This window comes from Mesoplodon bidens, assembly GCF_964165515.1.
Source record: "Mesoplodon bidens genome assembly, chromosome: 5".
Taxonomy (NCBI): Eukaryota; Metazoa; Chordata; class Mammalia; order Artiodactyla; family Ziphiidae; genus Mesoplodon; species Mesoplodon bidens.
The window spans coordinates 8,222,196-8,245,925 of NC_138161.1; the positions used below are offsets into that span (position 1 = coordinate 8,222,196).

The 23,730-nt window shown below is 43.7% G+C and overlaps 1 protein-coding gene across 1 annotated transcript in view; it reads left to right on the plus strand.

The window, feature by feature from the left end:
- Positions 1–9,277: 9,277 nt before the first annotated feature.
- The window catches only part of KCNJ6 (potassium inwardly rectifying channel subfamily J member 6), a gene marked incomplete at its 3' end in the record, with an annotated part of 90,332 nt that continues 75,879 nt past the window's right edge, over positions 9,278–23,730 (plus strand). Inside the window, exon 1 of the mRNA XM_081234648.1 lies at positions 9,278–10,198. Within this exon, the coding sequence (XP_081090774.1) occupies positions 9,301–10,198 (898 nt within the window). The 5' untranslated portion in view covers positions 9,278–9,300. The remainder of the gene's footprint in view (positions 10,199–23,730) is intronic.

Below are 23,730 nucleotides of genomic sequence, written 5' to 3' on the forward strand. Positions count from 1 at the left end.
TTCTAGGGAAGAATCCTGCCTTGCTTCTCAGCTTCCAGGGGTTCCAGGGGTTCATTGCCTTGTGACCACATCACTCCACTCCCTGCCTTTGCCATCACATGGCCTTCTCTGTGTCTCTGCCTGTCCTTTTCTGTGTCATATGAGGATGTTTTAACTGGATTGGGGGCACACCCTACTCCGGTATGATCTCATCTTGATCCTTAACTACATCTGCAAAGACTCTACTGCCAAATAAGGTCACATTATGAGGTTCCGGTGGACATAAATTAGGGGGGTGGGACAAGGTTCAACCCACTACACTAGTAAATCCCAGTTGCCAAGCCCAATGGACATGGCTCAGTAGTTGTCTGCAGAATTTGTTTTGTTTATTTAGAAGAGAAATAGCTTTATATTTCCTACTGATTTTTTAGATGATAGAACTATTAACGGAAAGTTTAAACATAAAAAAATTGAAAGAAAGCAAAAACACCCACAAACTTACAACTCAGAGATTGATCTCAATTAACATTTTGGAGGACATTCTTCTACACACACACACTAATGCAAAAAGGCAATATATGCAAAGTAAACTATATGTTTTATTCTGTTTTTTCACTTAACGCTATGGCATGGACAACCTGCCAGGTTGATAAACACATACTCATTCATTCAATAAATAGGTGCTGGGGCTTGCTATGTGTCAGGCACTTTTTCCAGAGCCTGAGATCCATCAGTAGATAAAACACACAGAGATCTCTGCCCAGGAACTTCCTTTCTGACAGTGCTAACAGACAATAAGAAATTAACTCAATAAAAAAACTCTTTCATGCTGGAAGGTGAAAAGTGCTACAGAAAAAGTAAACAGTAGCATAAGGTAGAGAGGTGTGAGGATCTGAAGGAAGTGATTGAGATTTTTAAGAGGAGGTAAATGTCCTCATTAAGAGGTGATTTTTACACAAAGAGTTGAAGACCCCAAAACATTGGGAAATCATATTTAATAACTGCACAGTATTCCATTGATTATAGCTGCAACAATATGTTTAACTAGTGCTCTGTGGATAGACATTTAAGTTATTTCTAATTTTTAACTATTATAAATGAGGCTGCAATATCCCCTGCCTACCATAGATAAATGTTTGTAAAATTATTTTCTTAGAATAAATGTCTAGATCCAGAATTGCTAATACCAGGCATCTAATCATTTCTAAATTGTGAGACCTACTGTCACTCTCTCCTCCAGGAAGACTTTGCCAGTTCATACATCTGATAATACATGCAAGTTCACAATTCCACTGCCCCCAACACATACACTCCACATACTGTATTTATGGTTTATTTTTAATGTTACTAACTTTAGAGTAAAAAAATGTTATTATATTTGCGCTGCTTTTACTTTGCCATGGTTGAACATATGCTTTTCAGCTCCGAGTATTTCTTCTCTTATAAACTCCATATTCATTTCCTTTGATCATTTTTTTCTACGGGGGTATTTATTGCTTTTGTAAATCAGAAATATAGATGTGACGTGTGAAAATATTTTTTGTGGTTTGTCTTCTTGCTTTTTTTTTTTACAAACCTTTATAATTTTCATACTGACAAAAATACCAGCATTCCAAGATAGTTTCTGGATTCCTCTCATGGTTAGAAAGGCTTTCTCAACTCGGAGAACTATAAAAACACTCAAATCTTCCACTCCTTCTGTAGTTTTTATTTTTTTGCACTTAGATCTTTGATCCACTTGGAATTTATTCTGATATAAGGAAGAGGGAAGGGATGCATCATTTTTCTTCCAGTTGTCCCTACCGCGTGTGCCAAATGCCCCCTTTGCCCCCCTAAGACTCCAGTTCCGCCTGCCACCTGGCTACCTGCCTGCCCTCCCTCTTCTCCTCACATCTCTCATTCCTTCCTCAGCACCCGCTCTGGGTTCTCTACGTCCGGCTTCATATTGTAATTGTTTTCCAGAATCCTGTCTTCTATATCCTCTACTCACTCCACAGCCTCCAAAAGAACTTTCACCCATGCCCATAGTTACACTTCCACGCATATGTGCTAACAACCTCCAAATCTAGAGCTCGGTCCAGGTCACTGATAAGCTTCAGCCCGTAGGAGAGAGCAGACACTTGAAACGAAACCTGCCCAAACCACATCGTCCTCTGCCTTCTGGTCTCAACCATCCTGCCATCCCCCATTCTCCTGCCCACTCCCCTCCGCAGTCTCTAATCTCCAAATTATTTTAGTTTTGCTTCTTATTCAGCCCCCAATCCATTGCCGCCTCTTCACCCTCATGGCTGCTCCCTTGATCCAGCAGCCAGCCATTTCTTCTTACCAGCATGCCTCTAACCCAGAGGTCAGCAAGTGACAGCCCAGGGAGCCAGATCCAGCCTGCAGCTTCCTTCTGTGCTGCCCATGAGCTAAGAATAATTTTACATTTTTAAAGCATTGGAAAAAGTCTTTCAAAAAAAACAAAGAGTATGCAACAGAGACATGTGTTGCGTGCAAAGTCTAAACTGTTTACTATCGGCCCTCTGCAGAAAAAGTTTGCAGAACCTTGCCTCTAATCTACACTCCACTGGGAGCCTCCAGTGGTCTCAGACCTGCAGGCATTCTGTATACGCCCACCACTCCTCTGCCCACAAGCACCCCATGGGGGTTACTTATGATTTTCTTAGAGTCATGTGAAACAAATGTCTCAGTTTCTAAGTTACCAGATATATGGGATGGAACACCTTCAGATCAAGTACTTGATAATTATTTAGATTCTATGTGCTAAATTCCATTGATCACACGCCAGGAGAGTCTCAAGGATTTGTTAGAAAATATCTTTTTTTCTTTATGATGGTAAAAGGAATATAAAGTCATTCTGGAAAATTTGGAAAAATCAGAATGTTTAAGAGGAAAATGAAAAGCACCCATAGCCCCCCTCTCAGAAGTTCCCTATTAACACCTGTGTATTTCCTTCCAATCTTTGATTTTTCCTGTGCGTTTGAGATCCATCTCGTTTTTCCATTGGGTTTTTCCCCCACGATACTAAACATTCTTGAAGTGCTCTTTGGACATTTTCTTAGACAACCGTAAGTTTCCCCCATAGAATTCGTATATAATTTGCAATGTAGAATTTCCCATCAGGAGAGCATGTATTCACGGCAGCCTTCTCTCCACAAGCGGTGCCCCCAAAATTCGAGGTGCTTCCGGTAATTCTGGAATCAGGTCCTTTCCAGTTTGTAACTCAGTCACATGTTATTTCTTTGAGGTTAAAGTTCAACACCAGGCTATTTTGCACCTTACCTAGTTTTGTGTAAATTAGTCATCTTTCTAATAGAAAGAAAAAGAACATGGGGGTGGAGGGGGGCGGGAGAGTGGCTTTTTCACACAGAGTCACATTTACTCTAAACCAAAATAACTCAGGTTAAGTAAATCATCAAGATCCTTGGCGCCATTCCTCCCGTCCTTTTGCACGCTGTACAGCACTTCACAGTTAGCAGAGAGTTCCTCTACATTATCTCTGGTCAAGCCACGTGCACGATGCTGAAGGACCAGTGTGGCGGGTCTCACCGCAACTCTGAGGCGCATGCGCATGGCTGGGGGCCCGGGGCAAGATCCTGAGAGGCGGTGGGGGTCGAGGAGTGGGGGGGTGAAGTCGTCTGTGTCCCGGGCTGTGCAGGAACGCAGGGAGGTTTGTCTGCTTTCCCACCCGCAGCTGCAGCTCCCCACGCTGAGCAGCTCAAATGCTCTTGCAAATGCAATTCACACCACCCGGCCAAATTCACACCTGGGATTCCAAGAATGGTGGGAATGTAAATTGATACAGCCACTATGGAGAACAGTATGGAGGTTCCTTAAAAAACTACAAATAGAACTACCATACAACCCAGCAATCCCACTACTGGGCATATGCCCTGAGAAAACCATAATTCAAAAAGAGTCACGTACCAAAATGTTCATTGCAGCTCTATTTACAACAGTCAGGGGATGGAAGCAACCTAAGCGTCCATCATTGGGTGAATGGATAAAGAAGATGTGGCACATATATACAATGGAATATTACTCAGCCATAAAAAGAAATGAAATTGAGTTATTAGTAGTGAGGTGGATGGACCTAGAGTCTGTCATACAGAGTGAAATAAGTCAGAAAGAGAAAAACAAATACCGTATGTTAACACATATTTATGGAATTTAAGGGGGAAAAAAAAGGTCATGAAGAACCTAGGGGTAAGACGGGAATAAAGACACAGACCTACTAGAGAATGGACTTGAGGATATGGGGAGGGGGAAGGGTAAGCTGTGACAAAGCGAGAGAGTGGCATGGACATATATACACTACCAAATGTAAAATAGATAGCTAGTGGGAAGCAGCTGCATAGCACAGGGAGATCAGCTCGGTGCTTTGTGACCACCTAGAGGGGTGGGATAGGGAGGGTGGGAGGGAGGGAGACGCAAGAGGGAAGAGGTATGGGAACATATATATATGTATAACATTCACTTTGTTATAAAGCAGAAACTAACACACCATTGTAAAGCAGTAATACTCCAATAAAGACGTTAAAAAAAAAAAGGAAACAGAAAGAAACGTTAAGAGCTAGAGAATCAACCTTCCCTCTGTATCTCCCCTGCGCGCGCATTTGCATTCCTGCCCGGGTGCTGAAGCACGCTCACAGCTCAGACCTGGAACGGTCCTCTGCCCAGTCCAGGGCTCCCTGACACCGCTCTGGGCAAGGCCTGGAGGCTGTGCTGCCTTCCTCTGCTCACTCCACACCCCCCCACCTCTTCTCGCCGGCTTCACCCCTGCTGCCCCTGAGACTCCCACTTCAGTCGCCTCTACTCTCCAGGTACTCTCACATTTCATTGGCTGTTTTGGTTTCTCAACTCTGCCTGTTCCCCAGCAGCCACTGTAAAGGGGGAGGCCCAGCTCACCTCCCCATCTTCCCTTGGATGCATCTCACGTGCACTCACTGCCTCACCTGCAGTGGTGCCTCTGAGGCTGTTACCAAGTCCAAGCTCGTACTGCTTGCCCCACGACAGGCCGATAAATCAAGAGATGAGCTGTTGGGGCAAGGAATAACGATTTTATTCAGAAAGCCAGCAGACCGAGAAGATGACGGACTAGTGTCCCAAAGAACATCCTACCCAAGTTAGAATTCAGGCTTCTTTTGTACGAAAAAGGGACGGGGTGTGGTTGGTTGTTGCAGACTTCTTGGTGTTGGAATCCTTTGTTATTGCAGTTATTCACGGTAGGTCTGTGAATAGTCATGATGTTCCTATAAACCTCCAAGAAGACAGACTGTTATCCTCTGTTCTGCAACGTTTTATCTCATGAATGGAAAAGTGTTACACCTTTAAAGGTCAGAGCCTTGAGAATGGGCTATCCTGTATATTTCAGGCTCTAGGCAACATTCTTAACTTGTAGCAAAAGCAACAGAATACAAAGGTTAAAGTAAAAGAAACAGATCCCATATGGAGTCAGATTTGTGCTTCCCTACTCCAAAGCCACCTTTCCACCGTACTCCCTGGGATGTTCAGCTTTCTTTGTTTGCTTCCATTTTTGTTTGTTTTTAAAAGGCACTTAAGTAGCATAGGCATTGATACTTTTTCCCTCACACAAAACACAGACATTCAATTAACCACATGCTAGTTCATTACTGTCGACTAAACAAAAGTATATGCACACCTAAGAGTTGAGAGTTATGTTTTATTCAGCAGATACATTGAAGACTTCAAGCCTGGGAGGCCGCATCTCAAGTAACCCTCAGAGAACTGCTCTGAGGAGGTGGGGGGGGAGCTAGGATATACAGGAGTTTTACAGCAAAGGGCGGGTAGTGGGAGCAAAAGATTACTGTTAATAAAAGAAAACTAGGTATCTCAAATTAAGGAATTTAGTGCTTTTCTACACATAGGAAAATGCAAGAGTCTGGGCTCACTGAAATCATTCTTTTGATATGCACCTCAGCTATCCGGGGCCAATATCCCGTGTTTTCACATCCAGAGTCTCCTCAAGGCCCACCATGGGGAGTGGCCACAGTCTGATGGCTGCTTGATGGCAGATATTCTTTGTTTCCTTCCTGAGTTCCCTCAGGGCTCACCAGCTCACCATTGGAGGGCTGCAATTGCTGATGACTCTGGCATCCTCTGCTTACTGATATGGCTGGCAATGTTTTATTTCTCAAAAGACAATGTTAGAAAAACAAAATTCAACTGAGTACATTTGAAGATCAAGTTGGCTTTATTCAACAATTCATGAATCAGGCAGCATCCCATCTAGCAAACAGACAGGAGGGGCCCTGTACAAAATGGATGGTTTTTAAAGGCCTAAAGGGGTTGGGATAGGAAGTCATAAACAATGGAGGATTATTTCAAGCAAGGTCACTTGCCTTGGGGGAAGGCAGGGGTCTGTGTGGTAGGCTACCTCATCTGTGGCCAGGAAATTCCAGACTGACTGGTAAAAGGTCACATTCCTGGGAGGCACTGAACCCGGATAGGTATTCAGTCCCCATTGACTGATGTAGAGCTTAGCACAAGTGACTCCATTTTTGGATGCCTGTTTCTTTTCAACAACACCAAACCCAAACACCCCATCTTCACTCTCTTCCTCTCTCCCTGCTCTTTCCCACGCCAGCCCCCTAAGAACTCTTCTGTCTGCTTATCCATGTCAATACTGCTGCCCATAAAATTAGACAGAAGGCTCAATTTGATAACAGACACAAAATACATAGCCGCTCAAACACAATTTTTTTTTCTTGTTTCTAGTTGGATGGCAGCTCTCTGCCACCAGCTGGGGAGCCAGGCCCCTCCACCTCATGACTCCATCATCCCTCGTAGAAGGGGCAAGGGCATAGGAGGGGACACACCCACTATTTAAGGCCTTGGCCCAGAAGGGCACACCCACTCCTGATGGGCCGGGACTCGGCATGTGGCCACCCCTCAATGCAAAGGAGGCTGGGAAATGTGGTCCAGTGCTGAGCTAGGAGAAGGGAAAAAATGGATTTGGAGGATCAACTGTCAGGCTCCCTGGACTGTCCAGAGCACTTATCTCTAATCCTCCATTAACCCTTCAGACAGGAAGGTTACAACTGAGCCAGAAAATGGAGAAGACAGCTTCACACCGGGGGCTGGGGTATGTGTAGGTTGCCTCCATGAAATGTTAAAGCATGGAAGATGGCAGAAAAGTGTTGGGAGTCAGCTATTCAGACAAAACCCCCTCTTCCACTTCCCACTCCTGGGGAAACAAGAACCCAGGGTGACTCTGCACAGGCAGCGAGCTCCTCATCTGGGCCAGAGCCAGACCACACTGCAGCTCTGCAGACAAGGCTGCTCCACGCTGGCCGATCCTGAGCCGAATTCAGCCCACGTGAAGTCACACTTAGAGACTCCCTCTCAGGGCGAACTTAGCAGCAAGAGCTCAGACAAGAGGCCCCCTGGGCCACAAACATCCCACCTTGCCAGGGGTGCCTGCAGTGAGCAGGGACGTTGCCCATGACCTCCATCCAGATCCCCCAACCCCCTCCATCCTGTCCCAATCTCAGCTGCTTCCCTCGACTCCCGTCCTGGTATCTGCTTTGAAATAAAAGCAAGGCTTTATTTACAAATGAAGAGTTACTGAGGGTAGCGATCTACAGTCAAAGCTATCAAACCAAACATCAAGCTTGCAGACCAAATGCTGCCTCTCCCTTGTGCTGAAGTCTAAAACCAGGTCTCTGGGATTGATAATTAAGGAAACTATCCAACCATGAGCAAGGTTAATCCGTAAGTTAAGTTGGTACCACTCAAGTCCCATCCCCAGCTGTTTTCTTGTTCAGATAAATGTTTTTTCTCAACAGACTGTGTTTCTCCCTTAACCAAAGGGAGAAAATGCATGGCAAAGTCAAATGACACAGAATAAAAGCCTGAGGGAAGAAACTGCTTATAAAACTTTCAGAAAGCTTTGAAATTATTGGCTGAACAAGTAATTTCATACAGTGGTTTGTATGTATTTCACAGCAGCATCAGTTCCAAATGTCCCTTTGCACTCGGATTCCGGGAGAGTTTTCCTAATGCTTCGTCATCAAATGATTGTACTGATGCATTAATCATGAAGGCCATGAGAAAGAAAATAACCACAAGCCAAAACTGCAGATGTTAAGTGTTGAGGCAGAAACCAAATGAAATGTGTAAACACATAGAAAGAGAAAGAACATTTCCCCCACACTTTTCTTAACCTTGGCATTGCATCAACCATTAGGGTAAAATGCATGCATATTTACCAATAAAAACCAGAATTTTTTTAAAACTGAAATTTGGCTGACACCTTAAAGAGTTCACTCAAAATTCTTGCCCCTAAATATAAGGAGAGTGGCAAAGGAACAATTTATTACAAAAGAATATTTATTACATGTCTGTTCCATGCAGGCACAAATCATGCACGTGGTCTTGTTTAACTTTATAACAACCCTATGAATTGGCTATCATGATTACCATTTTGTAAATGTGAAAACTCAGGATCAGTCAATGAATTTTAATAGTCTATTGGTCTACTCAGGCTGCCATAACAGAATACTACAGACTGGGGGGCTTAAACAACAGCAATTTATTTTCTCACAGTTCTGGGGGCTGGAAGTTTAAGATCAAGGTGCCAGCAAGGTTGGTTTCTGGTGACCTCGGTCGGTTTGGAAGACCTTTCTTCCTGGCTTACAGACAGCTGCATTCTCACTGTGTCCTCACGTGGCCTTTCCCCTGTGTGCACACCCCAGGTGTCTCATCCTCTTGGATTAGGGCTCCACCCTTATGACCTCATTTAACCTTAATTATGTCCTCAAAGTCCCATCTCCAAATACAGTCACACTGGGGGTTAGGGCTTCAACATATTTGGGGGTGGAGTGGAGGTGCAATTTGGTCCATAACTGATAGCATGACCAGGAGCCCACAGTTGCTGAGTGGTAGAACCAATACTGTCTGAATCTAAACATTTCTTTATCCAGAGTGCACTGCCTCTCACATACCGCAGCATCTCAGAGAGAATGCGGACACATCCCACTGTAAAAGCTGACTCTCAGAACTTGCTGGCAGGGAGACAATTTCACAGCAGTTAAGCTCTGTCCCTGTGAGAAGGGTGATGAAGTCCTTACACAAGCTAGATCACAGAGCCCAGGAGTCCAAGGCAACCCATCCAGATGACATCCCCCAAAAAAGGCTTCATCTACACTGCTAATAGCTACACAAATGGTCAAATGATGGTTTCCTACCATATTCCATCCACAGTGGGATTTCCATGACCTCCAAAGAGCCAGCTTTTCATTCAGTTTTTCTTTTCTTTTTTCCAAACCACCAGCTAACGTCCTGGAGGGTGACTCCATGGACCAGGATGTTGAGAGCCCTGTGGCCATTCACCAGCCAAAGTTGCCTAAGCAGGCCAGGGACGACCTGCCAAGACACATCAGCCGAGACCGGACCAAAAGGAAAATCCAGAGGTACGTGCGGAAAGATGGAAAGTGCAACGTCCACCATGGCAACGTGAGGGAGACCTATCGCTACCTGACCGATATCTTCACCACCTTAGTAGACCTCAAGTGGAGATTCAACCTGTTGATTTTCGTCATGGTTTACACAGTGACATGGCTGTTTTTTGGAATGATCTGGTGGCTAATTGCATACATCCGAGGAGACATGGACCACATAGAGGACCCTTCATGGACTCCTTGCGTCACCAACCTCAATGGGTTCGTCTCTGCTTTTTTATTCTCCATAGAGACAGAAACCACCATTGGTTATGGCTACCGGGTCATCACGGACAAGTGCCCAGAGGGAATTATTCTCCTCTTAATCCAATCTGTTTTGGGGTCCATTGTCAATGCATTCATGGTGGGATGCATGTTTGTAAAAATATCGCAACCCAAGAAGAGGGCAGAGACCCTGGTTTTTTCCACCCATGCGGTGATCTCCATGAGGGATGGGAAACTGTGCCTGATGTTTCGCGTAGGGGATCTGAGGAATTCCCACATCGTGGAGGCTTCCATCAGAGCTAAGTTGATCAAATCCAAACAGACCTCAGAGGGGGAGTTCATCCCCTTGAACCAGACGGATATCAACGTAGGGTATTACACCGGCGATGACCGTCTCTTTCTGGTGTCACCACTCATTATTAGCCACGAAATTAACCAGCAGAGTCCTTTCTGGGAGATCTCCAAAGCCCAGCTGCCCAAAGAGGAACTGGAAATCGTGGTCATCCTAGAAGGCATGGTGGAAGCTACAGGTAAGGTGTGCCCCATCCGGGGGTATCTCTGGAATCGATGCTCATTTTAAACTGAACCTCACATTCTTATGTTGACAAAATATGGAAAACTGAACCTCACTCACTATTGACGCCACCTCTTTATTCATGAAGTTGTATGTGGCCTATAACCTTAAGTATGTCCACCACAAAGTCTAACAAATTAGCTTTTTAAAAACCCTCGGGAAAATAAATTAATAAACAATTTTTTAAAACACCTCTTAATATATTTTAAATTTTCAAATATTTACTTAAATTAAAATTTGATCTCTCTCTAAAGCAATTTTTAGATGGTTTTAAAGCATTGTTTAAATTAAATACTTGAGGTTATTTATTGCCAAGCCAGGAGGAAGAAGTTAAGCCTTTCAAAGGAAGCCTGACAAATTGCTTTAATAAAAATACATGTTTGCCCCTTCTTTGGGAGCCATTTGCAAGAACCACAGCCTTACGTTTTCTTTTATATCAAGTGAGCACTTGGTATCTTTTCTCTATACTCTAACTGCCAAATCCCCTATAGATATAATAATGCAGACCCAGTAAATAACTCTAACAGGAAAGAAAAAAATTGAGATCCACTCATCATAATCCTATTGACCCATCTGCTTTGAATAGCTAACTACTGGTGTATTTTAACAAAGATGATCCGTTCTAAAAATAGAGAAATGGTCTGTTATTACTGAAGTCTTCACTCACATATTTCCATACGTGTTACACATCCCAGGAGCAAAGGAGGTTCTGCCTGTATTTATCTGTAACTTTCTATGAAATAGAGCCCTAAACTCTGCCTTAAGCTAACAATAGTGCCCCATAGGAAAAGTATAAACTAGAACACTAATTCAAGCTTTGCTTTGCTATTCTTCTGAGTCATTAGTCTTGGGATCCTCTTTAGTTATACAATCTGCCCTTCTGTGCTTTGAGGTCTTCAACTTGAGGCTCAAGGTAGGTTTACACAATCTGAAAATGCACGGCCACCAGCCAGACCCCAGACTCTTCATCCACCCGTAACCTGACCTCAGTCATCCGTCAAATGAAAGTCATTGCCCCCATGTCCCAGCCTCCCTGGACCCAACAGGCAAAGTCATTACCTCTAACAAATTTCTCTTATAGTGGTAAAAACTTTTGCAATAGTTTTTTAAAATGCAGCAAACAATGAAAATGTGAGTAAAAGGCTTTGCATGAAGTGTGATCCTTTGCATAAGGCAAAAGGAACGTCTAAAACAAAAATAATCATTGTGAAATTATAAATAAGTGCTGCACATGTGCACTGGGCTATCTGTACCCTGAGCCTGACTTTGGGGTGCCCTCGTGAGCCAATAGTTGTGTGGGGGGGAGGGGGGAGGAGGGCGGGGAGAAACCAACTCAATAAGGGAGCTCCGTCATTTTCCCACAGACCAGAAACTACGCCCACCTCGGCCAAGCACGTGGACTCTGGGTCCCCCTAGTGGTAGCCACTGAGATACAGTCTCTGGAAGCATAAACTGACCACTTACGATGCGCTTTTAATATTAGATTTCTCGCTCTAAACTCTCCGGGTAGGACAGAAGGGAGGGGAGTGGACAAGCCTTGTTCTCCTTCCGTCTCTGAGCTCAAGAAGCAACAGCCAGTGGAGACGTACCCTCTGTTCACTGGTGTTAATCTGAGCTTCAAATTGCAGGAGCTGTGTTCCCTCAAATCAAAACCCAAGCTCTAAAAATAAGTCAGTCCGGAATAAGCAACTTACCTTTGTGATGTTTCTGAGTCGGAATTCTCCCTGGGGCAGACCCTGTCTTTCTGAAGATAGTTTGTAATGACTGAGCCTTTCCAAATCGGGGAACATCCTTTTGTTGGTGGTTAATAGTGATACCTCTGAGCATTCGGTGGCCTTTCTACTGCTTTCATAGAGAAAACTGGGTATTTGCCAGCAAAAAAAGAATCAAAGGCGACCACTATTAACTTTCTCAAAGTGATAATAATAATTTTCTAATTTCTGGAAAGTGGAGGAAGGAGTGTTCTAGAAAGTTCTGGGTTTGTCTAGAAGCTGGACACATCTTGATCCTTTCCTGATAGGATTCGTACAGTTCAGTCTTTCCAGCACATCTCTTAATCTTACAAGGCACACTTTTTTCTTTGTGAAAGCACAGCTGGGATTTATGGGTATTAAGTAGGCCCTTGGGGTGGGGGGAATGCTTCAATGAATCAAAGCCACAGGAAAAAAAATAGATGTGGACCAAATGCACCCTGAGGAAAACAGATTCACAAGAATCTAATTATTCATTGGAAGGCTAGATGGGAAACCAGGAGCCATGAAAACAGCAAGCTGACACAAAGGGGCCTCTGCTTGACTCATGCTTTCTTTCAAATATGTCTTAGTTGCCCTGAAACTACTCTCAGTGACCTCAGTTAGGTTGCCTCTTTCAAGGACGAGCCTCACCATCGCCACCACTGCACCTTCGATGCAATGCCCTCCCTCTTTCTGTCTTGCACGTTGTGGGCACACAAAGACCCCGATGTGGTATTTTCTGGGGATCCGAGCTACCACGCAGTAGGCTGACCCGGCAGGTCCTTTAGTCCCCTGGGTGCTCAGGCCCAGCACAGGCCAGCTGGTTGACACATTATACGCCGACCCCAACTGTGCTGCCCCAAGCCTGCTTTGTCACATCACTCAGGGTCAGGCTCGTCTTTAGAAAGTGGGAGTGAGCTCCTTGAAGGTCAGAGGTGAGTCTTGCCGCCCTTTGATGTTCTGCAGGTCCTGGCCCCAGTCTTTCACTCAGTGAGTTCTCTGGCCTCATAAAAGACAGACTCACACCCACAAAAGACAGACCCACGTTCTTGGTGGATGGTTTCGGTCTGGTCCTGCCCCAAGTCAGGGGGATGTGTCACCTCTCAAGAACCTTCCAGTCATGTGGTTCTATTTTTGAAAATGAATCAAACCCTGGAAAATTCTGACACCAGCCACCCAGACATCTGGGAACTGGCCGTGTCTCATCCCACAAATATATTTTTAAAGGGGGTCCTTTATGTTCCTGACATAGGGGCAATTTGGAGATAGTGATGTTTACAGAAGGGTTCATAGCTACGTAAACAAACATGCCGAGCAGCTGTGGCAAGTGTGCCTTAAATAGTAAAGCATTCATATAGACTGTTATTTATAGAGGGCAAATTGGCATAGAGGCTAGATGACAGCCACACAGAGCTGGGCCCCGTGCCAGCCATCTCCTCACTATAGGCTTTCTGATTGATGAACTTCCATATTTACCCCCAACGATTATGCAACTATGACAGGCAGCCCTTTCCAACACCTCAGCAAATATGTCTCCTTAGAATGAATCCCATTAAGCTTTTTTTTTTATTTTTATTTTATATCAGAGTATAGTCAATTCACAATGTTGTGTTACTTTCAGGTGTATGGCAAAGTGATTCAGTTATACATATACATATACCTCTTCTTTTTCAGAATCTTTTTCCATATAGTTTATTATAGAATACTGAGTAGAGTTTCCTGTGTTATACAGTACGTCCTTGCTGATTATCTGTTTTAAGCTTTTTTTTGCATTTTTTATTATGGAAACTATAAAACTTATACAAAAGTAGACCAAATCGTATAATCAACTGTCATGTACCCATCATTCAATTTCTATAATTGTCAATTCATGGCCAAACTTGTTTCATCTGTGTCACCCACTCACTAACTGCTCCTCCAGCGTCATATTTTATCTGCAAATATATCCATATGTCTCTAAAAGATAAGGCCTCTTTTAAAAACATAACTGTAGGGCTTCCCTGGTGGCACAGTGGTTAAGAATCCGCCTGCCAACGCAGGGGACACGGGTTAGAGCCCTGGTCCCGGAAGATCCCACATGCTGCGGAGCAACTAAGCCCGTGCGCCACAACCACTGAGCCTGTGCTCTAGCCCATGAGCCACAACTACTGAGCCCATGTGCCACAACTGCTGAAGCTCATGTGCCTAGAGCCCATGCTCCACAACAAGAGAAGCCACTGCAAGGAGAAGGCTGCACACTGCAACAAAGAGTAGCCCCACCTCCTGCAACTAGAGAAAGCCCGTGTGCAGCAACGAAGACCCAATGCTGCCAAAAATAAATTAAATTAAATTAATTAATTTAAAAAACATAACTATAACACTGTTATGACACCTAAAACAATTAATGATCATTTCTTAAGATCCAATATCTACTAAATGCTCCGACTTCCATTTGTCTCATAAATGTCTTTTTAATTTTTTTTTAAAATCTGCTGTTTGAATCCAGATCAGGTTAATGCACTGTTATTGGCTGAGATCTCTTCCAAGCCTTAGTCTATGAGCTTCCCTTTCATCCCGGTGGGGTTTTTTTCTTTCAAGTTTTTCTCAAAGAGGAGAATTTCTGAAATATTTATATACTACATAGAAAGCTGGGGAAAGTGGAGGGCGGGAGGAAGCCAGCCTAGTGAAGATATACTAGATAATGTTTTGTAGATGAGGAAGCAGAGTTGACTGTCCAGAAGTCAGTATCTATGGGTTACCAAGGAGGAGGGGGAGTGTACATCAGAAGTAGGCAAGCAAACCGGAAGTAGGTGAGGGCAAACCACCCTTCCCCACAGGAAAGCTCAGTTCTTTATTCACATGAGGAGAGCTTAGTCACATAAATCACATCACAGACCACGGGATTTTTGAGTTGTGTCTTCGCCCTACTCTTAATTACTTTACAGGTGAGGAAATGGAGGCCCAGCAAGACTAGCGAGCTGGCTAAGGTGTGATGGTTACGGGCAGAGCAAGAACTTGAAACCCTAAACCACTGATGATGTCCAGCCTCCAAGTTCAGTGCTCTTTGCATCAGGAAGGCTGTTGGTTCATGAAGATTCTGTAGAGCATGCACCCAAAAAGACGACTGGTATTTAACGTGCAGACAGGCTCTCTTTTCTCCCATCATTAGCTCTTTTTCTTTAAGGCTTCTCTTTCGGTCTCCAATGTTATCAGTTCAATTTAAAATTCTTTATTACATTCACATGAATTTTTAACAAGCATATATTAAAATGAGATGTGCCACAAAACTGTTCTGAAATCAAAATTAAATAAGCACCGTCTACAAAAATACTCCTGGAAGAATATAATGTTCTGTCAAATCTGATTTCCAAGAAGCATTTTTCTTTGCCATAGTTAAAATGTCACTTCACTATAACAGAGGAGAATATGAGATCACAGAGTTTGAAAAGGTGGCATTTCTCAGCTAAGATGGTTGAGGGTTAGCATTACAGTACTTTTAAACTGTTTCTACTAATGATATTTCATAGACGTTGTATTTTTCAAATCTTATTTTCTCCTTTAGATAAGTAGCTGCCATTCCCTCCACTGGCAAGTCATTGTCTCCAGATTTACCATTTTTCTTTTAAGAGTTGTAACCCCAGAGATGTGGGAGCATATGTATATGTATAACTGATTGACTTTGTTATAAAGCAGACACTAACACACCATTGTAAAGCAATTATACTCCAATAAAGATGTACCAAAAAAAACATAACCATTATAGATTATAAGCAGTATAAAAGCATTTATAAAGTATTTTAATTTTTGAAAATTAGTATGTTCTTTTAAAAAACTTAAGGGGGGGCCTCCCTGGTGGCGCAGTGGTTGAGAGTCCGCCTGCCGATGCAGGGGATACGGGTTCGTGCCCCGGTCTGGGAGGATCCCATATGCCGCGGAGCGGCTGGGCCCGTGAGCCATGGCCGCTGGGCCTGCGCGTCCGGAGCCTGTGCTCCGCAACGGGAGAGGCCACAAGAGTGAGAGGCCCGCATACCGCAAAAAGAAAAAAAAAAAAAAAAAAAAAAAAAAAACTTAAGGGTTTTAGTATATCTGTTACATAATTTCCTCATGCTTTATATTATTCTAGATTGATATGTATACTTGTTAACACATGGAATATTTTCATACTTGTTAATTATGAGCAAAATGTTTAAGTGCTAAACACGAAGTTTCTAAGCTTCTACATACAGTGGATATTAACAGTCAAACTTTATTAAATATAAATATGTAAACTTCAAACTTTCATCTAGAGTTGAAATATCCAGTACTGTGACTGCTCATATAAAAATGCTGTTATTTCACAGTGATTACAAGATTTACAAAATAGGAACTCAAATAATGATGCAAATAAGAACACCTTTTGCTTGGGGAAGACTTTTGCTTTTAATTTGCTTTCTATTTTCTAGTTTGAAAAATTACCATAAAAATGGTAAACACAGAAGAAAAAAAAAGAAGAGTTGTAACCCCAACTACCTAGCCTAGGAAAAGAGTTAATTGATAAGATTTGGAATGCTAAGATCTTGGGTGAAAATCTCGTGGTAAATCTCTATAAGGCGCAATTTAAAAATTCAAAGACATGTGAATTTATTTTTCCTGGATGGAAATCTACCACTCATCAACATCAAGAAATCCAACCATCCTTTCTTCTTCGAGCATTAGGTTCAGGTGATTTATTCAGGGCTTCCTCCCAAATGCGTACCTCAATACAATATACCTAGGTAGTGTCAGTGACTGGATAAAAACTGATAATACCTGCTCCCTAAATAGGGTAAACTTTTTGTGATCCTAAGCAGCTTGGGGACACTGTTCTGGTCCTAACAATCTGAGGTTGGACACAGTAGAGCACACGTAGAATTTTAAACTTTTCCACCACCCCTCTAGAAGAAAGATACTGTAACTCTGTTAAACATTATACCTCTGTTAAACATTATACCTCTGTTAAACATTTCTCATAATTTAGAAGGCACTTAGGATCTCATAACTTAGATAGCAGTGTACTGAGGTCACCATACACTATTGTGGTTGAAAAGACAAAAATACTGGATAATTATAAAACTTTTCATTATTAAAACATAATAGCAGGAAATCCATTGTTCTTCCTTCTCCAAATGGGCCATGAGGAGCTCATAAAATAGATGTTCATTAGAAGTCAGGAATGGCCGCACAATATATACAATTTAAAGTTCAAACCCAAGGGAAAAAATAGACTAGCATCTAAAAGTTAGCTCTGACTCAAACTCTGAAGTCAGTACTCACGTTGGAAAGAAACTGCACCGTTCAAATTAAGAGATGAGTATCAAAGAGTGGGAAGCCTCTAGTTAGTGCATCCTTAAATAAATCGAGCTTTATTATTTCCCAGGGCATTCAGTAATATGAGTGCTGACAGCATGATGCCAGTGAAGCATTTGTCTACCTGACAAATTCTAATGACCAGAAGAGGATCACTGGGGAAAACCATATAACTTATTCACACATGCAAACACACACACACACATGCAAACACACACACACACACACACACACACACACACACACCCCTCTGCTAAATAGCTAAACAGACAGAAGCCAGAGGAGCTTCTTCCCCAGTTAAGCATGCCTTTGCTCCTGTGTTTTACACCAACTCACACCAACTCACTTTGTAAGTGAGTTTGTTTGTTCTATTCATTATTTAGTATTCCTCTTCTTTAAAAGTAACCTCTCTTGGCCATAGCTCAGCTTATCTGTATTTCTTTGTATCATTTATACTGTCAGGCAATCCTGGGTTCAAACCACAGTTGCTGTATTCACTGTCGTGCTTAACTTCTCTAAGGCCTCAGTTTTGCCTCTCTAAAATGGGAACAACAGTGGTACCTACATCGTTGGTGACCTTTCAGCTTCACAGATTCTGTTAGATCAGATCATTCCTTCCCCCATAGACTGCACAGGGGAAAGACAGTAGAGAGGAGGGAAGCCAGGCATTTGGGAGGGTCAGTCCCAGGGGCTGGGTCCACTGTTTCCAGGGACTGTGCAGCTGGCGTCTCCACACGATGACAACTGACACTCCTCAGAAGGCACTCTGAATAGTCAAAATGGCAAATGTCAACCTGCGATAGCCGGTGCAAGACATGCACACTCACAACGTGAGAGTAAATGCCAGCCCGACCTCTGTCCCAGTTACCTACCACGAATGATGCGCTCTGAATTCATGAGGATAGAGTGGACTCAGAATAGACTTTGCATGCCTATAGATAGTAACATCTCATCGTTATAATTTCTGCCCAAAGGGGACATGAATATAGATTATTCTCAAGCCTTCTAAGGCAGCGGCTCAGGGAGGAAAGGACCAAGAGTCTGCATTTGAAAACAGGATTTCTATGTTCCCAATCCTCCTCCTAGGTTTTTATAAGAATGCTATGGTGTCAGCTGATGCCCCAGTTTGGAGAATGTATTTTTGTGCTGTTAATTCAACTGAATAATATTTATTTACATAATAAGTCCTTAGAGATACTTCTGCTTTAAAGTATAGATATACTTCAACAAAGTGGACAGGAAATGTGCATTTCTAGCATTTCTATATGGCCACCTCCATTGTTCTGTATTTACTGAGAAAGATCAAAGATACTGTACAGTCTGGCTTGGCTCAGTCATGCCGCAGTAACAAATACCTCCAAGGTCTTAGAGCACAAAGGTTTATTTCTCATTCCTATTACATGTCAGTTGCAACTCTGTTCACATCCTGTTGACTCCAAGATACAGACAAAAGGAGCAGCCCTACTTAGGACTTGCCACTCTCATGGCAGGGAGAAAAAAGAAATGACAAAACGCCTCGCTTCTGCTTGCCATTTATTAGTCATAGCAAGTCATATGGCAGTGCCTGATGTCCATGGAATGGGGAAATGTAATTCTCCCACAGGGACTTGGAATAAATAATTCAGAACAAAATAATACAATCTACCACAGGTACCCAAGTGGTTTTGAAAACCCCTAGACCGAGTTAAAAACTTTTTGCAAGTTAGGGCTTAAAATGTGCGGTAGTCATTAGAGTTGTTTGTGAAATATGTCCAGCTTTCGTCCTTCTAAACACGTCAGGATCACATTTCCCTGTTTCTGTTGGACACGGCCATGTGACTTACATTTGTCCCAACAGTATATGCATATGTCATGTGTATCACGCTGCTGGAAACCTTACAAGCTACATATGATAATTCCCTTCCTACTTCTATAGCTCTCATGGAAGCAGATGTCACAGTGAAGTTTCTGTCATTCTGGACCCTTGACTGGCTTTGAAGAGAAGACCCTTGCCAGCTCACTTGGGACTTATAGCATGACTGACTGAGAAATAACCTTAGGGTTGGGTTAAGCCACTGAAATTTGGGTTGTGTGTTACCACAATATTAGCTAACCTCTTTGGCCTGATACAAAATTTCATGCAAACATTTTGACAGGTTGGCTGTTGTATACTGCTCATGGCCCCAGACTTGCCATGAAATGAATTTTTGGCTAGCTACTTTGCAAAACTTCTCCTCCCTCCTTTAAACTCTCTCTTCACTGCTTAAGACTCTGAGGTCAGACAGGCTGAATTCAAATTCTGCCTCCACTCCCAACTGTCCATGGGATTGGGTGCATCCGTTTCCTTAACTTCACCAAACCTTTTTCCATTCTGAAAAATGGGAATGATACTTCTATTTATAAGGAGATTCCGTGAGATAATACAGGCAAGTCATTCATCCTGGGACCATAGTATGTGCTCAATAAATTTAGAGAGTGAATCTATGATTCTGTAAATCATACTATTCTCATCCATCATTCATTAGGTGCCTATTGAATGCCAATTACTTTATTAGATGCTTTCCATACATTCTTTTCAATCCTCAAAGCAATTCTGAAAGGTAGGTACCATCCCCATTTAACAAATGAAGAGGTTGATTCTGGAGTAGGGAGTTGGGGAGAGTAACTTGCCCGAGGTCACCCAACTGGTGAAGTAGTAAGGCAGGACTCCATCTCAGGGCTTCCCACCTTCCCAGTCTGTCTCCCTTGTGCCTCTCCAGGGAAGGCACAGTACACAACAGCACACTGAAGGTAGTGGTTATTGATTAAAGGTCATTAGTGTGTGGACGGTTATCGCTCAGTGATATATTCCCTTTTGATTACTGGCCTTGGCTTCCCCATCGGGCTCCCCTCACCAGACCGCAGGAGGCGGGTACGGGCAATCTGCTGTTTCATAACCGTTGGCACTGAGTCTCTTGAAAGGGCACCTACTTGTTCATACTCTCAGATTCTGCCCAATTCAACGTTATCAGGCAACCATGCCACTTGACACCGGGCCAACCCCATCTAAAACAGCCTGGTGCCATGCCAAGTATAACCCAAAGTGCAACCAAGCAGCCAGCGCAAAAACCCTTAGGGGAGAAAAAAAGAAAGTTTAACATTGAAAGGGAAGAATCAATCTTGATGCTGAGCTTTCTGCCAGAAAGCACAATAATAAAACGATTTAGACTTTGACCAGCCTAAGTAAACCCTGTTGAGGTTTCCATTTCACTGCAAAACATCCAATAAGACCCTTTTGGGGGTTTGAGGAAGATGATGATAATTTTTCTCTTGTCACTGAGGCCACCCTTAGAAGATTTTAATTAAACATTTGAGAAGTAAATACATTTTCTTTTACATTTTCTCAAGCATAGTTTCTATAGGGTGAATATTAATAGAAATCTGTGAAAGCTGATGGATAAAGGAGAGGTTGGTGGGTAATGATATTAGAGAAGAACCTACAGCAGGGACCTCCAAGGAGACAAGACTGAATGTTGAGCCTGAAAGGAACTAATGCTACATTCACATTGGCCCTCAATGAAGTATCTTTAATACAACTCAGAGAGCTAAAGTAGTAACAAAGTATTAGTAATAAAGTATTTGCTTTAGGTACTTGGTTGTATATGTTGTCTCTCTCCCCAAAGTTGGAAAAAGTGTAAAACCTAAGGAGAACAAAAATGATGCTGCAAAACAAAAATGTCTACGATTCTTACAGAAACGCTTAATAATCCACAAGGTCCAACATGCGGCAAGAAAGATTTCCAAACACCTCCCTGGGGCTTTACAGCATGAGTCCTTTATGTTCACCCAGAGGGACCTCAGCATGTCCAGCCTCACCTGCAGACCCTGTGTCAGCCCCCAAGGCTGGGGGAAGAAAGAAGCCACATTCAGTAAGCTAAAAACAGATGGGTCATGGCTACCTGGAAGGAGGCTGGCAGCTTGACTGGCCATCAGCAAACCAGGCCAAGAGCTAGCAAGGGCAAGGATGCTTCCAGTACCACCTCAAAGCCTCTGCTGCTGTGGGGACCTGGCACAGAGTCACACCCTGTGTTTGGTGGATAACTTAGCAAAAGCCTCACCTGTGACTAGAAATGCTCACTCCTGACATCAAAGAGACTAGCTGGGTGCACTTGGAGCTCCCATGTCAGCAAAGCAAAGTGTCCTCTATTGCCACGTTGAAGGGTGGAATGACACAGTGGCACTTCTTTCCTTGAGTTCACTCCAATACATGTTCACCCAGGTGGAAGGGGGCATCTCATGAACGAGGAGCATCTGTAACCTGGGCAGGAGATGGCCTAGTAGACAGGAGACGGAGAAGATGTTAGGCAAAAATGTGCCGTGGCCTTCAGTGTTTCTCACAGGCCCCACCCTGGGGTGTCTTTTTTTTTTTTTTTTAATTAAATTCATTTATTTATTTATTTCTGGCTGCGCTGGGTCTTCGTTGCTGCATGCGGGCTTCCTCTAGTTGTGGCAAGCGGGGGCTACTTTTCATTGCAGTGCACGGACTTCTCATTGTGGTGGCTTCTCTTGTTGTGGAGTATGGGCTCTAGGAGCACGGGCTCAGTAGTTGTGGTTCATGGGCTGTAGAGCGCAGGCTCAGTAGTTGTGGCTCGCGGGCTTAGCTGCTCTGTGGTATGTGGGATCTTCCCAGACCAGGGCTCGAACCCATGTCCCCTGCATTGGCAGACGGATTCTTAACCACTGTGCCACCAGGGAAGTCTGGGGTGTCTTCTTATGATGAAACAAAATCCACAGATGGACCCGAGGCATATGCATTTACTTTTTTTTTTTTTTTTTTGAGGTATGCCGGCCTCTCACTGTTGTGGCCTCTCCCGTTGCGGAGCACAGGCTCCAGACGCGCAGGCTCAGCGGCCATGGCTCACGGGCCCAGCCGCTCCGTGGCATGTGAGATCTTCCCGAACTGGGGCACGAACCTGCGTCCCCTGCATCGGCAGGAGGACTCTCAACCACCACGCCACCAGGGAAGCCCTGCGTTTACATTTAAATGCTTAGTCTCTTTATTTTCCCATCCACCAAAATCATGAGCTCCACATCCTCCTCTCTCTTCAATCCTACAACATCACTCCCTCTTAGATAACAACCTGGCTTCACACTTTGTTGAGAAAATAGAAGCAATCAGACTGGAACACTGGTCTTTCCACCGGTCCCTATCTCACCACCACACCCCCGCCTCCACCACCTGGGCCTTTCACCACTGTCTGGAGCCCTGTCCAACCCGGGGCCCAACCTGGACCGCATCCCTTCAGCCCTCTCAAAGACTTTTAGACCACACCATCTTCTTTCCCCCATCATCAATTTTTTTCTTAATAGTTTATTTCCGACAACATAAAAAGATTTCCTAATATCTATCATTTTTGAGAACAAACAAAAACAAAACTAAACTTCTCCTGGTACCATGTCCTTTTCCAGTACTGTCCCATTTCTCAACGCTCTTTCCCACATTACTTCTAGGAAGAATTGTCTGCATCTCCATCCCCACTGTTTTACTTCCCTTTCCAAATGAGCTACCATTCCTAGCACACCACTGACACACACTAACAACATCCATCCTGCTAGCTCCAGAGGCCACCCCTCTATTCCTGTCTTACTTGGCCTCTTCGCATCAACACACTGACCACTTCCTCCTTCTCCAGGCTTTCTTCCCCGGCGTTCACTACTACTTCTGCTTTCCCTCCTTCTTCAGTGAAAGCTCCTTTCCATCCTCATCTTTAAGCTATTTCTCCTTTTCCCCAAAATCTCAGGGCCCATTCCACCCAGAGTCCTAGCCTCCATTAATTATCCTTTTCTGTTATTTCAGCCAGGACCTTGGCTTTAATTACCATCTTTTTTGCATGTGACATCAAATTTCTATCTCTGGTCCTAACCTCTCCTCTGAGCTCTGAATTCAAAGATCCAGCTGCCTACTTGGCATCCCTATTTAGATGCTTGTACAACTAATGTGACCAAAGCAGAAACTAGATATCCTAGCATCCCCTAGAATCTGCTTCCCTCTCCATCTTCCCCATGTTCATAAATATCATCGTCGACCATGTAATGACTTTCATCAGAAACTTCGGGAGCATCCTTGATTCATCTCTTGCCCTTACCGTCCAGAAGTCCTAGAGATGTGACTTCCAAACTATGTCTATCCCTAAGGCTACTGCCACAGATTGTCATAATGTGGAGCCCACGGCATTCAACCGGGTCCCCCTGTTTCAATTTGACCACCCTACACAAATCCGTTTTGCACACAGCAGCCAGAGAGATGTTCATGAAAATGTAAACCAGAGCAAGTCATTCCCAGGCTGGAAACCCTCCCATGGATTCTGGCTGCCCTTGGAAACTCCAGATTCCCTGCCACGGCCTACAAGGCCCCTCTGGCCTGGCTCCAGCATGCTTTCACCCCCAGCCACTTTCCCACCCAACTCCCCGCTCTGCAGCCACGTGGGCTCTC